The sequence below is a fragment of the Callorhinus ursinus genome, unplaced genomic scaffold (genome assembly GCF_003265705.2).
Source record: "Callorhinus ursinus isolate GAN/ISIS: 27379988/994484 unplaced genomic scaffold, GSC_fseal_2.0 scaffold16, whole genome shotgun sequence".
NCBI lineage: Eukaryota > Metazoa > Chordata > Mammalia > Carnivora > Otariidae > Callorhinus > Callorhinus ursinus.
This window is the reverse complement of record NW_027397078.1, coordinates 28137219-28154238: the sequence shown is the minus strand read 5'-3', so window position 1 is coordinate 28154238 and position 17020 is coordinate 28137219. Positions and strand designations below refer to the sequence as shown.

Here is a 17020-nt window from a genome sequence, read left to right as displayed (position 1 = left end):
AGCTCAGAAAAGACTAATAAAAAAATTAAAATGTTAGTTTACATTAAATATATATAAGCAGTATGATTATGAGTGCATTTTTCTTTTTACATACTATTCTATGTACTTTAAAAAAAAGATTTTATTTATTTATTTGACAGAGAGAGAGCACAAGCAGGAGGAGTGGCAGGCGGAGGGAGAGGGAGAAACAGACTCTCCACTGAGCAGAGAGCTTGATGCGGGGCTCGATCCCAGGACCCCGGGATCATGATCTGAGCCGAAGGCAGTCGCTTAACCGACTGAGCCACCCAGGCGCCCCTATGTACTTTTTTTAGAAAATGAATCCCTACGCCCAACATGGGGCTCAAACTCACAGCCCTGAGGTCAAGAGTCACATGCTCTACTGACTGAGCCCGCCCGGCGTCCCTATTCTATGTACTTATTGTCAGAGAAAAAGTCTTTTTAAAGACAGTAGTAAAATGATTTCAATTATGTCTAATTATGTTAAATATTTTAAGAATTCTTTTTTGTTCTTTTTTTTTTAAGATCTTATTTATTTATTTATTTGAGAGAGAGATAGAGCACGCACGAGCAGAGAGGAGAGAGGCAGAGGGAGAGGGAGAGGGAGAGGCAGGCTCCCCACTAAGGAGGGAGCCAGACGATCCCAGGGTCCCAGGATCATGACCTGAGCCGAAGGCAGACACTTAACCAACTGAGCCACCCAGGCGCCCCTAAGTCAAGAATTGTTATTACACAGTCAACACAACATATACTCAAATAAGCTTCCCTACATATTATGGCGTGGGAGGAGGAATGGCAGAGAGTAAAACCCCTCCAGACTAAGATGAAGTAGGCAGCCCTTGGCAGTAAAACTTGTATACATGGATTTTAGTAACAGATAGATATACTATGGATAGGATGAAATATCCTTACCACTTAAGAAAAAAAGAGGAATGACTTTATTTTATAAAAACAATACAATGTTCATTGTATTCAACCGATACAGAAAAGCACTTAAAAAATTGCCAGTGTTAACAGTGGGTGGGCATGTTTCCAGACCTCTCTATTCATAGGTACAGATAGGATTCATGGTGGGAATTGCTATACTTTTTATTTTAAAAGGTTTTAATTAATTTTATTTGAATGCTATAGAAAAAACCTTAAAAATGAAACTGAAGGGGCTGCTGAACTTGAGATAAATGTTTCTTTGCCATAAGGGCTACTGGTTCCCAAAAGAGTTACATAAGCAAGTGATTCTCAAACTTGAGCACATGGCAGAATCCCTTGGAGGGCAGGCAGACTGCTGGGTCCAAGCCCATTTGTGATTAAGTAGGTCTGGGGTGGGGACAAGAATTTTCATTTCTAACAATTTTACAGGTGATGCTGGTATCACTGACTGGGGACCACACTTTGAGAACCAGTGTATTTAAGGTCAAGAAAAAGACTGTGAAAAACTTAAGGTCGATCAGTAGGTTTTTTCTATATTATATAATACAATCTTAGACATTATAATTTGACATGACACCTGGCTAGTCAAGATGGAGCAGTTAGTTTTTATTTTTCATGCCACTCCCCTCCCACCAAGTCTTAGTTGATCAATGTATGCTACTTTTTCTTTGTGAAGATTCTTAACATTTACATTCTATTCTACAACTGTAATTCCTCAGTTTTAAAACCTTAGTTTTGTATTTTAATGGACTCAGAGCTCATACCATTCCTTTTGCTGGAACTTTGTTGGGGAACCTGGTATCCCCTCTCTTCTGGGTTCCCATTAAGTGTCCAGAACCAGGACTCACTGGATGCAAAGGTCTATCTTATCCTGCAGGCTTTGGCTTCCCCAGGCTGCTCCGCGACCCTGGAAATGCCTTGTCCTGGTGAATTGTTCCCCTTTTGCAGAGGTCCTGAGACAGCAGCAAAGACTTCATCTTCCCAAGGGCTTTCCTTGACTCTACCCCACATGGCCTGGTCACCTCATCGGTTCCTTTGTCCATAATGCGGCCCCTTGTCACCAAGATGTCCTCAACTTTGTTTCTTTATTCTGTGCTACTTAGGAGGCGGGGGAGGTGTTGAAGTCACATCGTATCTTGTTGCATTAGCATCTTCTACCCTCTTCCTTGTATGGTTGCTGCTGGTTAATCTGGGGCTGCAGATTATTGAGTTTGCTAGATAACGGAGGTGAGTTTCTGATCCAGCTTTACTTCTCCTGCTTCCATCTGGAAGTATCTTCATCCTTTTAAAAAACAAACTTCACAAATGTAGGATTTGTTGGGTAAAGCGTGGTCCATATCATGCATCTACATATTTTATTATAATGTAAATATAAGTTTTTCCAATTAAAAAAAAAAGAAAATGTGGCCTCTAAAATATATGTAGTAGTTTTATCTGTGATAAGATTATGGTTGTCTTTTTTAAACTGAAATTTATGTCAAGATAAATGGAGACATACATGCACCTATTAGAAATAATACAGAGAGATCCCATGTACACTTTAGCCAGTTTCCCCCAAACCATCACATTTTAAAACCAGCAAAACCACCAACAGAATAGTGCCTTCTGAGATTTGTGAAACCAGTAAGAAAGAAAATGTGACCAGAGGATATGCAACCAGGAATGCCAACTTTTTTTCTCAACTTTCATATATATATGTCCAGTAGAGTACTTAACACTCAATATTGGATTTTTTGTTTTTGTGAATCTCTTCTCCAGCAGTTTATGGAGCTCCTCAGAGGAGGGACTCTGTCATATTATTATCTTTGTCTCCCCAGTGCTGGGGAAGAGCCTACCATACAAGGGAGGAAGGGGAGAAGGCAATGGTATGTAACTTATCAAAACTTCTCTTCTATAGTCTTATGCATTAGAGAATCCAAATTCTTCTCAGTCAATAAAAAATGCTATGGATAAGATAAACTTCTGTTCGGCCTCCACCTGCAAATTGGTTATTTAGTTCCTAATAAACATATTCTACTTGTTACTCATCCATTAAGCTAGTATTTAATGAGTTCTTACTGTGTGTCAGGTAGGATGTTGGGAGTTGGTGATACTAGGGTGAACAATACAGACACCCTTATTTTATACTCTAAATTATAAAGCAAGACTTTCCTTTTTAGGCTTTAAATCTTATGCACCCAATATCTTCTGAATACACCCACATTACCAATAGGTATTTTGTAAATAACATGCTTTGCATATTGAGACAATGCCAAAAAAGTATATTCATATATGCCTAAATAGGAAGTCAGTTATGGAATGATTAATACTGAGTCAACTCTTAGCCTTATGTGCTGTGCTATGATAAATATAGCCAGAGAATTAATACTGTGTACCAAGTTACATTTCCATGTTCAACGTCCGGTTTCCTTATCAGACAGTTTGGACCATAAAGGCAGGCTCCATGTGTCTTGCTCTCTTCTTCACTGCTGTAATTTTAGCACAGAATCTGTGCAATAAATATGTGTTAAACAAATGGTTAAATATTCAAGGCTCATAAGTGTCCCCCAGAATATGAGAATAAATGAATTCTTTTAAAATTTAAGGCAGATGTTATAAGTACCTCACACAATATAAAGTTGTCATACTACTGCACACATGTATTTCTTTCTTACCATAACTGTAATGTTAAATATGTTTGGAAAACCTGACCTACAGAGATGGTACACAGCATTAAGACAGGCCATCTACCTAAATTTACTAGCCAATTTTAATGCAAGTACTCCTGCCCTCACTTATTACTGACCCACTAAGGAAATGGCTGCTCTATCTTACAAACATATGTAAAAAAAAATTAAATGTTTGTAGTGAGTTTTTCATAATCCAGTCATGAGAAATCAAGTTCTTACCAGATTTTGATTTTAAAAGTTCTGCCTTTGTATGAAATTAAAATAATGTTCTCACAAACTGGCAAGTAACTTCAAGCAGAAGGAGCAACAGTATTTTATTTAATACAAATAAACATTTCACAAAAGTTTAACTGGGAATGTATATGTACTATTAAGCAGAACAAAGAAAACATAAAGAAATAAGGTACCAGGACCTAAAATATCATTTAAAATCCCATCAATTTTATCTTACGCTAGTAGGAACTTATTACAACTGAACTGAAAATAAACACTTTATAATATGTGCTTGCAAAATGTATAATGCTGTAGTAGTAAAGTACAATTTCCAAATATGAGATTTTGTCTGTCAGATTTTTAAAAAGCCTTTAAAAATATGATATGCACAAGCTTGCCCTGAGGGAAAGTAAGATGGAATATAAATTACAAAATCTTTACATATTTTCCACAATAGCATTTTGAAATTGGAAAGAGCAAATAGTGGTGGAAAAAACTGAATGAACTAACTACTAAAAATTCAGTGCACTCATAACTACCTGATGGAAATTGTGAAGCACCTTTTCTCGTGCCTTCTTATATCATAATTTGAAATGTATAAATTATAGAGGCCTTGATATTCAGAAACTTAAGAAAATTTCAAGTTATAAGCCGAACGGTCATCAGAAAAAAGAAAAATCTGGTATAAAATTTGCTACCATAAGGCCACTGTTTCAAGTTCTTCCATGTACAGACACTATACAATTCAGATACTTTTGTTTTTATTACATAAGCAAAACTTTCAACATATAAACATCTGGATATAACTCAGTTAAGTTCTCTGTGAAACCATGCTCAGAGAAAAATGCATCAATAAATAATGCCCTTTTGAGACTTTTTGCAAAAGAAACTGTAGTTAATACAACTTTTAAATTGAGTACTGTAATTTAAAAGCAGTTAAGTGTAAAAAAGTTGCAGCATTCCACTACAGAAAAATAAAGTTATTTTATCAAGAAAGTTACAGTATTAGTGCTTTAGTGCCAATTCTAACTCCTGACAAAAAGAGATGCTCCCAAATATCATCCTGTAGTGTTGTTTCCATATGTAATAATTCCAGATTAGTTTGCTGTGGCAATGTTTGCATATTCCTAGTGAGAGAAAACAAAAGAAATACAGACTTCAAAAGAAGAGTCAGTTATAACATCTGAGCTAGAGTTTCTTCACACTGTAGTTTTCAAGATATTTTAATTTATGTAGTACCACTTGCAGCCAAGACCCCCACAAAGGTATGTGGAACCCCAAAGACGCAAAGTAACAACAAAACACATCAAAGCAGATATCAAATGGTTAAATCAGTAGGACAAAGAAAATGTATGACACTCAGCACACTGGTATTAGTAAGTTGATGAAAAGGCATTCTGCTATTTGGGTGAGTTTCACTGGGGATTATAAAAAAAAAAATTCAAGACTCTTAAAACTTAGCCCCTCAAGCACGGAGCCTGATGTGACACACACACAATCTCGAACTGGTATTTGATCTTTGTCATCATATGGTATCTTTAATTTTAAAATGACATGGACTCTTCTTCTAACTTGGCTGACAGAGAAAGCTACTGGGGAGATGGGGAAGCATTCTTACTTTTGGATGGTTACCTACAACATAAAAAGATGTAAGGCTTCCGTAAACACAGGAAAAGGAATTCACAACAATAAAACTGTGATTAAAGAGGGTAATGAAACGTGGATTCTATACTGTGATGCTATGCAAAAATATTAAATTACCAACCACAAAATGGACAGAATACCATGCAACTAATAAAAGAGCAAAAATGGTAAATGGCATGTTTTTCTGGGACATTAAAAATATTTATTAATACATACATCCTTACCTTTTACTAGGATCTTACATTATTAAAACTGAAAGAAATTTAAAAGTTGATTTATTTTTTGGCATTTACATTAGTATGGAAACATTTAATTCCAAACAAAAGCAGTGCTGATAGAAAATTCTTATTCTTCTTTCAATTTTGGTTTATTAGTGAAATGTTCAAAATACATGCATATATATATCTGATATATATAGAGACTCAACATCATTCCTTTACATAGAAGTAGACTTCATTGTGTCCCATTTCTTTACTTGTTATATAATATAAAAGCCATATATGTTGACCTTCAAATAAAATATCTGTTGCCTACTAACAGCTTTAAAAGGAAACTCTGACTATAATAATTCTTAAAAATTTTCAACTATCTTGTTTTTACAAATGTACAATTATCCTGAATCATATTCACCCTTGACATAGCTTCTTCCACACCATCTCTCAGCTTGATCCCTCCATTCCTCCGATTATTTGAAAACCTATTTTAAGCAGAATGTGAACTAGATATATGAGCGCCACTGTGGTCTAAGTTTTCTTAAGCTGACACTTGGTATCACTGCAAATGCTCCCTTGTGGGTCTTCCTGCATCTCATCTCCTCCCCAGAACCCTGTGTACCCACTGCTCACCAAGCAATCATCCTCAACAGCACTTTCTCCTCAGTCTAGCAACATGTTCTATTTCTGTATCACATCCTCAATACTCTACCCAGCTTTTGAGGCCTTCTATAAGCTGCACACTCCTATTGTTACCCAACTCTCTATACTCTACCACCAAATACGGATCTTCGGCTGTAGTCCCTTCTATGCTCTGCTCTTCTCTATGACTCAGTTTACCTCCTCTGTAAGAGGAGAGTAAAAATCAAAGTACTTAGCATACTTTCCCTGGCCATTCCTAACATACTGATTTTTCCTCCTCTCTTTAGACATTTGCCATCTGTGAAATTAAGCTCTTCAAAACTATGGTTGTACAGATGAGTATACAGTATACCTGACTGCTATCCTTTGAAAGACCTGCTTCCAAAGTTGGCCCCTGGCTAACAGCCAGGAACTTAGATTTTGGGAGGATTCCCACCATTGATGAGTGTCTAAACTGCGCAAACAATACGGTCTATGCTGAACACCTGCTTTCCTTCTGAGAGTCTGGAATTCGGGTATGTAACTGGCCGAGGGTGCCTATGTGACCAGCCCTCAATAAAACCCTGGCCACCAAGTCTCTAACGAGCTTTCCTGGTTGGCAACATTTCACATGTGTTATCACAGCTCGTTGCTGGGGGTATTAAGCACGTCCTGTGTGACTCCACTGGGAGAGGACTCTTGGAAGCTTGCACCTGGTGTCCTCTGGACTTCGCCTACCTGCCAACTCCCTCTGCCGATGTGCTGTGCAGCTTCTACTCTAACACACCACAGCTGTGAGTGCCACCATATGCTGAGTCTCCTGAGTGCTCCTGGCAGATCACCAAACCTGGGGCTGGTCTTGGGGACCCCAATACAATGGCGACCATTCACTAACTTTTTAGAGCTATAAATGGATGTGTGAGAGAGTGTGTATGTATATATGATGAGGCTTGATTCTATTCAACAGGCATTTTTTAAAAGATGGCATTTATTTGACAGAAAGAGAGACAGCCTGAGAGGGAACACAAGAGGGGGAGCGGGAGAGGGAGAAGCAGGCTTCCCGCAGAGCAGGGAGCCTGATGCGGGGCTCGATCCCAGGACCCTGGGATCACGACCTGAGCCGAAGGCAGCTGCTTAACGACTGAGCCACCCAGGTGCCCCCAACAGGCATTTTCTGAAGACAGACTATACGAAAGGCAAAAAGGGGAAGATATAAAGACTGATGAGGTACCCTCTATCCTCAAGGAGCTGATGATCTACTTGGGGAAATAGGAAGGTAAACAGCAACAGTTAGAGACCAAGTGAAACAAGAGCTAAAAAGAGGGCTTTGGTAAGGCTTTACAGTGGGTCTTAAAAGGAAAGCAGGGTTTAATAAGAAACCGATGAGGATCAGGAGGCTATTTCTAGGCAAGAGAACACTAGGAGCAAAGATACAAGTACATGAAAATGTCTGTTATGCTCCAAAAAGCAGAGGGTCCATAAAGAACTGTGCTTAGAAAGGCAGCTTATTAGGACTGGAGCTGGTGAAAAAGTTCAGTCTCTTCTCTTGTAGTCAACAGAATCCGTGGAAGGGGTTTGCATAAGAGTGACATGATTCAATCTGTGTTTTGGGACAATAACTGTGCTAGTAGTGAATGGACAGAATAAGCAAATCACAGCAGACAAGGAAACAAGTTAGAGGCTCCAAAGATTCCAAAGACAGATCAGGAATACATAAGAAGGTAGCATACACTGGGGCGCCTGGATGGCTCAGTCGGTTAAGCGTCTGCCTTTGGCTCAGGTCATGATCCCAGGGTCCTGGGATCGAGCCCCACATCGGGCTCCCTGCTCCGCGGGAAGCCTGCTTCTCCCTCTCCCACTCCCCCTGCTCGTGTTCCTTCTCTCGCTCTGTCTCTGTCAAATAAATAAATAAAATCTTAAAAAAAAAAAGAATGAAGCATACACTAAAGGTGGCATTTTCAATCAGTGGGGGAAAGGACAAATTATTCAATAAATGGTGTTAAAAAACTGATGATCCATTGGGAAAAAATTAGATTCTAAACTCACATTATATCATAAAAATGAATTCTAAAGGGAATAAATATGTATAGGTTTAAAACATTAACCATAAAACCACTGAAAGGAAACACCATAAGGAATATTTATAGGGATAAGTATGATAAGAAATCTAGAGGCCATATAGGACCAACTCAAATAGACTCATGAACATTTACAAGTTTTGTAATGTAAAAGCCACCACAAACAACTGACAAACATAAAATAAGTACCAGCAAAATGTATGATAGGTTAATACCCTCAGTAAATCAAGAGCTCTTACAAATAAACAAGAAAAAGTACTATCCCTCAACAGAAACGCTGGCAAAGCACAGAAATAAGGAAATTGAGGGAAGGTATACAATCGGCCAATAGGCACATAAAAATATGCTCGCTTCATTAATAACCAAAGAAAGGTAAATGAGGACTATTTTCTGCTATTAGATTGACAATGGATAATAAAGACTGCTAATGTGGAGTACCGGCTAGGGTGTAGGTAAACAGGTCCTCTCATGTACTTCTGGTCAGAGTATAAGTGAGTAAAAGGCTGACTATGGGAAGGTACCAAAATGTCAGTGTGCCCAGTGGTGTTACCAAAAATAAAGAAAACCTGTAAGCTATCCTGAAGTCACCAAGAGAGGCTTGGTTAAGTAAGTCAGCAATTATCAAACTGGGGTATGCCTACCATTAGGGACATATGAAGACTTTCCAAGGAGCATGTGGGGACAGATAGTTTGGAAAGAAGTAATATCTAGATCTTCAAATTCCCAGTGTTCACTTTCCAAAATTAACCTGTCTGCACAATTGGTTAGGGCTGGTCCCTCACCTCCCATTTTATGAGAAAGATACATCTTCTCATCCTGAATTTTACTACTTTGCATTACCTGGGGATCCCCCCAAACAGGGCAATAGGAAATATTGGCAATGGTGTCAAGAAAATGAACCTGCTCTAGGAGCTAGTAATAAGTAGCATACTTCTGCAAGCCACATGGCTTCTTATTCTTTGCTTTTATATAATAAAATTGAAGGAGGACAAAATCAAGCTGTCAGTAAAAGAACATTCAAAATAGTTTTTGATGACAGATCACTAAGTGTTTTTTTTGGCCTATAATTCAGAGTGAGTCCAAAGAAACAACTGGCATTGCTACAAGAAAAGTCCTTTCATTCCCATCTATATAATCATATAGACAAGGTTTCTAAGGACTTACATCTATAAAAAGAAAAAAACAGAATTAGAATGGATACTTAGAACACTATATTATTCTACTAGCAATAAGTAATGTTTATATGTGAATACATGAACTAACTGAAAAGAGAAATGCATTTTTTTAAGATTTTTTTTTATTCATTTGAGACACAGAGATAGAGAGAACATGAGCAGGGGGAGAAGCAGGCCCCCCGCTGAGCAGGGAGCCCGATGTGGGGCTCGATCCCAGGACCCTGGGATCATGACCTGAGCCGAAGGCAGACACTTAACCATCTGAGCCACCCAGGCACCCCGAAAAGAGAAATGCATTTCCAACACAACTTTTGTCTAATCAATTCTTAACAAAACCTGTAATATATTTATGCCTCTTTGACCAATTATAATGTTAACTGAATGCAGAGGCAATATTTAACACCTACGAGTCACAGAATCTATTAACATTATATGTCAACTTTGATTTGGTGATCAATAAAAGACTTCCCCAGATAAAAGCCTAGGGGGGAAACAGAATGAAATCCAAATTCAAGGCAAAAAAGGGAATGATACAAAATTTCTCATATTAAAAGAGGCTGTTTGCATATTTTAGAAAATGAATGATGTTAAGTCATCAAATTTCTGTGGTGTGAGGTTCCACTGAAGAGCTTCCAAAGAATGATGTAACAGTTTTAGTTAAGACTCTCAGTATTTATATGCCAGAAATTATAAATATCCCTTATAACAATTTAAACTTATGACAAAAAAACTATTAGATACTGACCTAAAAGTGTGCAAGGAGGTAAATAATTTTTCAAAATTTCAGGGTATGTAAGCACGGAACAGAATAATATACAGCCATTAAAATGAATGAGGTGAATGAAGTAATGAATGAGTGATAGAGGACTTGCACTGGCTGAAGTTGGAACAACGAGGAGGATTAGTAGAAGTTTCTAGATTGGCTGGCTGGCTGCAAGAAGAAACCAGTCGTCTGGGGAGGAGAGCGAGTTTAATTTTATTTTTATTTTTAACAGTGTTACTGAGATCTAATTCACACACCATAGAGCTCACCCATTTACAACACACAAAAAACAAATAATCAAGTCAAAAAAATGGGCAGAAGACATGAACAGACACTTCTCCAAAGAATACATATAAATGGCTAACAGACACATGAAAAAATGTTCATCATCATTAGCCATCAGGGAAATTCAAATCAAAACCACATTGAGATACCACCTTACACCAGTTAGAATGGCAAAAATGGACAAGGCAAGAAACAACAAATGTTGGAGAGGTTGTGGAGAAAGAGGAACCCTCTTACACTGTTGGTGGGAATGCAAGTTGGTATAGCTACTTTGGAAAACATTGTGGAGGTGCCTCAAAAAATTAAAAATAGAGCTACCCTATGACCCAGCAATTGCACTCCTGGGTATTTACCCCAAAGACACAGATGTAGTGAAAATAAGGGCCATATGCACTCCAATGTTCATAGCAGCAATGTCTGCAATAGCCAAACTGTGGAAAGAGCTGAGATGCCCTTCAACGGATGAATGGATAAAGAAGATGTGGTCCATATATACAATGGAATATGACTCAGCCATCAGAAACGATGAATACCCAACTTTTACATCAACGTGGATGGGACTGGAGGAGATTATGCTAAGTGAAGTAAGTCAAGCAGAGAAAACCAATTATCATATGATTTCACTTCTTTGTGGAACATAAGGGATAGCATGGAGGACATTAGGAGAAGGAAGGGAAAAATGAAGGGGGGAAATCGGAGGGAGCGATGAACCATGAGAGACTATGGACTCTGAGAAAGCATCTGAGGGTGTTAGAGGGGAGGGGGGTGGGGGGATGGGTTAGCCCGGTGACGGGTATTAAGGAGGGCACGTACTGCATGGAGCACTGTGTTATACGAAAACAATGAATTGTGGATGACTACATCAAAAACTAATGATGGTACTATATGGTGACTAACATAATAAAATTTAAAAATAAAAATAAAGCACAGATTCAACATTTTTTTAGTATATTCACAGAGGTGTGCAACCATTAGTAACTACAACTGGTTTTAGAGTATTTTCTCAGCCACAAAGAATCCCTATACCTTTTAGCAGACACACACACACGCCCCTATTTTCCCATAACTCCCCAGTCTCTGGCTACCGCTAATCTACTTCCTGTCTCTATGGCTTCATTTATTCTGAGTATCTCATATAGATGGAATCATTTAATATCTGGTCTTTGTGACTGACTTCTGTCACTCAGCATCATGTTTTTAAGGGTCACCCATGCTATAGTTTGTATCGGTGAAAGTCTGATTTTGAACATGCTGAATTTGAGGTGTCTTCAGGACAGCCACGTGAGGCTATCTTGGAGGCAGCTGGAAATCTGGAGCTCTGGAGAATGGTCAGGGCTAAAGAGAAATGGCTAGGACCTTGGGAAGAGGTGAGGGCAATCAAGGCAAGTAGAAGGAATAAACAAAGAGAAGAAAGAATATAATACTAGCGAATGCTTGTATTTTTGAAAAGATACATGAAAGAAGAGAAACCACCAAATAAGACAAAGAAGTCAGAGAGGTAGACAGGAAAACTGGAGGCTCCAGAGGTCAGAAATGTCTGAAGGTGATGATGCCACCCTGGCACACTTCAGCTCCAGGGACAAAGCAGGTGGGTACCAGATTCTTGTTGAGTCACCTGATCTTGGTTCCCATTCTATCTTTGTACTCCACGACTTTCAAGGGTTTTTTCAACCCCAAGCGCCATAGATCCCAGTTTCTAACTTCCTTCTTTAGTGTCTTTACACTCTCTCCTTTCTCCCCTTTGTATCCATGGGCACAGCTCTGGTAGGCACCTTGCTGACAGGCCCCCTGAGGACCGCTAGAGAATCTATGAGGCTAAGGAACTCCAGGTCTCCCTGACTGAACACACAACTGCTAGTATTTTTTCAGAGGCAGTGTTCTCAGAGGTGGCTTCATGAATTTTTACTGTGTTCTTTGTCCTACCCTGGTACATATTCAGACCCTCAAGAGTTTCTGAAAACTTTGCGATGAGAAGAGGATATTTAAGGGGGTCACTTGTGAATGATTGTGAATAAAAGACCAGGCTTATTCCAGGTGGTAACAGACATTCCTCCCACCCCCTCATCTTCTAGCCCAAGCACAGAATTCAAGAGAAAGGTGACACAGTAAAAGGGAATCTGGGTGCCAGAATGGGATTAATAATGACAAGTGCCAAGAAATTAGGAGGAAGAATTTCAGTTTTGTACTTCTTAATACTGCTTGGGAATCCTGCTCCTTTGTAGGCAGCTGGGGAGCCACAAATGCTCTTGTTAAGTAGGACAAGAAGACATATTAGGAGCACATCTAGGATCTCCCCCACCCCTCCGTGAGACCGTTTAGTACTGGAGAGAGGAAGCACATGTCTGATGGCACAGTAACCAGATCATACTACAGATGAGCATCACAAGACTTTCAAGCCATGAATGATCTGCCCAGGCATTTCAACATGGTCAGGGAGTGAGCAGTCCAGACAAGATCAATCTAAACCTTCCTGGCGGACTATGAGGCATGTACAAATGTGTAGGTTCATATCTAATGTCAGGCTCAAGCAGCTCCAGGGCACCTAGGTAAATTAATTGGTCATGAATCTTTAATCTAGGTGGTGATCTTTTTTTTTTAAGATTTTATTTATTTTATTATTTGACAGAGAGTGAGCGAGAGAGCACAAGCAGGGGGAACAGCAGAGGGAGAGGGAGAAGCAGGCTCTCCGCTGATCAGGGAGCCCGACGCAGGGCTCGATCCCAGGACCCTGGGATCATGACCTGAGCCGAAGGTAGACGCTCAACCATCTGAGCCACCCAGGCGCCCCTCTAGGTGGTGATCTAATAACAATAAAAAGAATGAACTCCCTATTAGGGCAAAAAGCCAGACCAGTGCACAGATACTGCCCAGACTGCAGCTTCTCTCCAGGACAGGACCTTCAAAGTTCCCTCCCATGCAGAAGCTTGAGATGCAAACTGATATAAATGGTACCTCATACTCAGTAACTCCATTTGAGCACAAGTGTCCCTAATCTAAGAGAAAGGGGACACAAGCAAGACTGGAAAAAACTGAAGACTCCAAGCCTTCATCTCCTTTCTTTAGGGCATAAAGGATAAGGTGAAATGAATAGGTCTAAGTCATCAGTTTATACACATAGAATAGGGTTTCAGAGTAGCAAAACACTACTGGGACAGTCCAAAGGCCAGATAAGCCTTAAGTACCTTACTTCAGACCTTGGCAGAAACAGAGAACTGCAATGCCTCATTCCTTTCCCTAAAGGCTGGAATGTGTGGAACTCAACCATTAAGTAGAGTGCTAATAGTAGGGTATGTACCTAATTTCATGCCGTACTTGTAGAGCTGGGCCTTGTTCAAACACAAACCTATAAAAAACCTATTTATGCCTTGCTTATACGTACTGACAGTAGCCAGAATGGAAAAGCCCATGTCAATGTAGCTACAATACAAAGACATATGAAGTAGCATCTGGAAGGGTAGGCCTAAGAAAAAAGAGTAGTAGACACTGTTTAAAAGGGCAGTGTCTTGGGACTACTTCTAAAGCACTCAGATGGCAGCAAAAGGCAAAAGGAGGGCAGGCTATGAGCTGCACTGGACCTTAACTGCTACATTTTGGATGTAACTGCTACATTTTGCATGATACAAAAACCAAGGCCCTAAAGACTGGGGATTCATAGCAGCTTGTGGCTCCCTTTGGACACACTTTTTTTTTTTTTAAAGATTTTATTTATTAGAGAAAGAGAACGCATGCAAGCAGGGGGAGGGACAGAGGAAGAGGGAGAGAGAGAAGCCCAAGCAGACTCCACACTGAGCACAGAGCCCAATGGGGGGCTCGATCTCAGGACCCTGAACCAAAATCAAGAGTTGGACACTTAACCAACTGAGCCACCCAGGTGCCCTTCTGGGATGTCCTAAGATGAAGGCCTGATGTCTGGTTTCTATTTACTGTTAAGTGAAGCTGGTGGTCAATGTGGTCTGGAAGGACTGGGTGGTAAGAAATGGGCATGGTGAGGCTAAGAAAAGAATAACTAAATGGCACAAGTTCAATGAGCATATAGAAACTGCAGGCTAAGACAGACAGTCAAGCACTCAGGAACCCCCAGCCATGTAAAAACTGGAGGAAAAACGGAGTCAAAGGAAGATAACACAGAGCAAACAGAAGAGAAACACAAGTACCTGAAACCCAAACTCGCAACTGAGAATAAGGCTTGCCTCTGCCTTCCTCCGTGAGTGGAAATCAATGACTCGCTTCCCTGTGAACAGCCACGCCCGCCAACTGTGATTGGGGACAAATACCTAGAAGATCTGCTGCAGAGAAACTTGCCACACGAGACAGGAAGAAAAGCAGCAACTCAATCTGACGGTAGGGAGGTGTACAAGAGGGGAAAATGTGTCCAATTACATTCACATTTTTAAAGAAGAGATGGCTTTCATAACATCAATAACATCAACAGTAACATACATGGTGAAATTAGAAACTTCGCCTAAAGTATTCAGTTAAAATTGGGGGCGGGGGGCAGGGTGAGAGAAATTACAGAAGATACAGTTAACTCTAAAACTTAAAAAAAAAACAGTTGAGGGGCGCCTGGGTGGCTCAGTTGTTGGGCGTCTGCCTTTGGCTCGAGTCGTGATCCCAGGGTCCTGGGATCGAGCCCTGCATCGGGCTCCCTGCTCCATGGGAAGCCTGCTTCTCCCTCTCCCACTCCCCCTGCTTGTGTTCCTGCTCTCTCTCTCTCTCTCTGTCAAATAAATAAAAAAAAAAACTTTATAAAAAAAAAACCAGTTGACAATTCCATTCTACTAGTCCATCTTTCAAAAAATAAGTTTTACTAAAATCACTAAGCAAGCTCAGGGTAAAGGTTTCACAGGTATGAATATTTAAGGGAACATTTATAGTTAGAAAATTTATAAAACCACAGTTGGACTATTTGATAGCAACACTGGATACACATACATTTCTCAGAGAAAATATAGCCCCAAATTAACAAAAATGAGTCAGAAAATTGGCAAACATGCCTCACTTAACTGATGTAATGCTATTGTTCTCATTTAAAATATATAGAATGCAATTTTATATCATATTTATACTGCATTTTCAAATACCAACATGACATTTAAATAAAATCAATCCACAACTAAAAGAGAACAAAATTCAAATTATCAAGAAACTTTTTATTAACATTAAGAATTAGCACATGTGGCAATGGTTGCAAAGCATTATGAATGTAATTACTACCACTGAATTGTATACTTAAAAATGATTAAAATGGCAAATTTTATGTTATATGTATTTTATCACAATAAAAAGCACATGAATGGGGGAAAAGAAAAATCAGTGTATTTTGCAATTTCGTGCCCTTTTTATACAGTCAGTTCAATATTTTTTGGTACTTAGATAATTCACATTGTATAAGGCTAAAATATACCAGTTAAAAGTCTTTACCTGAATTTCCATTTCAAAGATTAATCATACAACAGACATTCCAAAGTAAAAAGTTCAAACAGCTTGACATATTCATAGTATTTGAGGCACAACAGCAAAAAGCATTTTAACATTAAACAGTCTCACAACTCTATTACCATCACTCCTTGAATTTTTTCTTCAACTATCATGCAATAAGAACATCTGTGAGATTTAGGCTGTAACTTAAGTCAAAATTAAATAAAAAAAAAAACACTCGATCTAGTAAAAAGAAATAATTTAGGAGTTCAAAAGTCACTCTACATTTTTAAATGACCATAATGCAACTAACCTTTTTTTTCCTCAGTAATTTTTCTCTGAATTTATTAGTGATAAATCCCCTTGGGCCAGCAAATCGTAAACGCTGATATTTAGCCTGAATGTATAAGCTCTTCTGTACTAGGCCTGATTTATAATGGGGCTGGAATCTGCCACCTCTAAATTTGGTCTGTAAAGAAAAAAACAATTAAGTGTAAAAACTACAGCTTCCAAATCTATTAGTAAAAGAAATGGAAAAACGTCTGGTACTTGGAACCACCCTTGATTCTAGGCACTATATATATTAAAATGGAAGAGGTTAATGATGGTTATAAAGTATGTTTTCTTCAAACTAGGCTCGTAGTTTATTTTATATAATGATTAAAATTTACATAAAAGCAATTTTTTAAGATTTTATTTATTTATTTGAGGGAGAGAGAGAACACGAGTGGAGGGAGGGGCAGAGGGAGAGGAAGAGACACAAGCACACTCCCTGATGAGCAGAGTTCCAGGACAAGGGGCTCGATCCCAGGACCCTGGGATCATGACCTGAGCCGAAGGCAGCCGCCTAACCCACTGAGCCACCCAGGCGCCCCTACATAAAAGCAATTTTAAAAACTAAGTTAAAAAAATTTGAAATTCTTTAAATTTATCATGTAAAAACAAATGCAACTTTTAAAACCTTACCTAATGAGCTAAAATTATCCTTCTGATTCATAATGAAATATATCAAATC

The 17020-nt window shown here is 39.0% G+C and overlaps 1 protein-coding gene across 10 annotated transcripts in view; it reads right to left on the bottom strand.

The window, feature by feature from the left end:
• Positions 1-903: 903 nt before the first annotated feature.
• Positions 904-17020, bottom strand: part of BCLAF3 (BCLAF1 and THRAP3 family member 3) — a 60819-nt gene continuing 44702 nt past the window's right edge. For 3 of the 10 annotated variants that reach the window (XM_073902000.1, XM_073902002.1, XM_073902001.1), the window contains 2 exons: positions 16319-16474; positions 14930-15304 (listed from right to left, as the gene is read on the bottom strand). In XM_073902000.1, coding sequence (XP_073758101.1) covers positions 15125-15304; positions 16319-16474 — 336 coding nt within the window. In that variant the 3' untranslated portion in view covers positions 14930-15124. The other 7 variants (XR_012381047.1, XR_012381048.1, XM_025857665.2 and 4 more) reach the window with 7 other exon arrangements.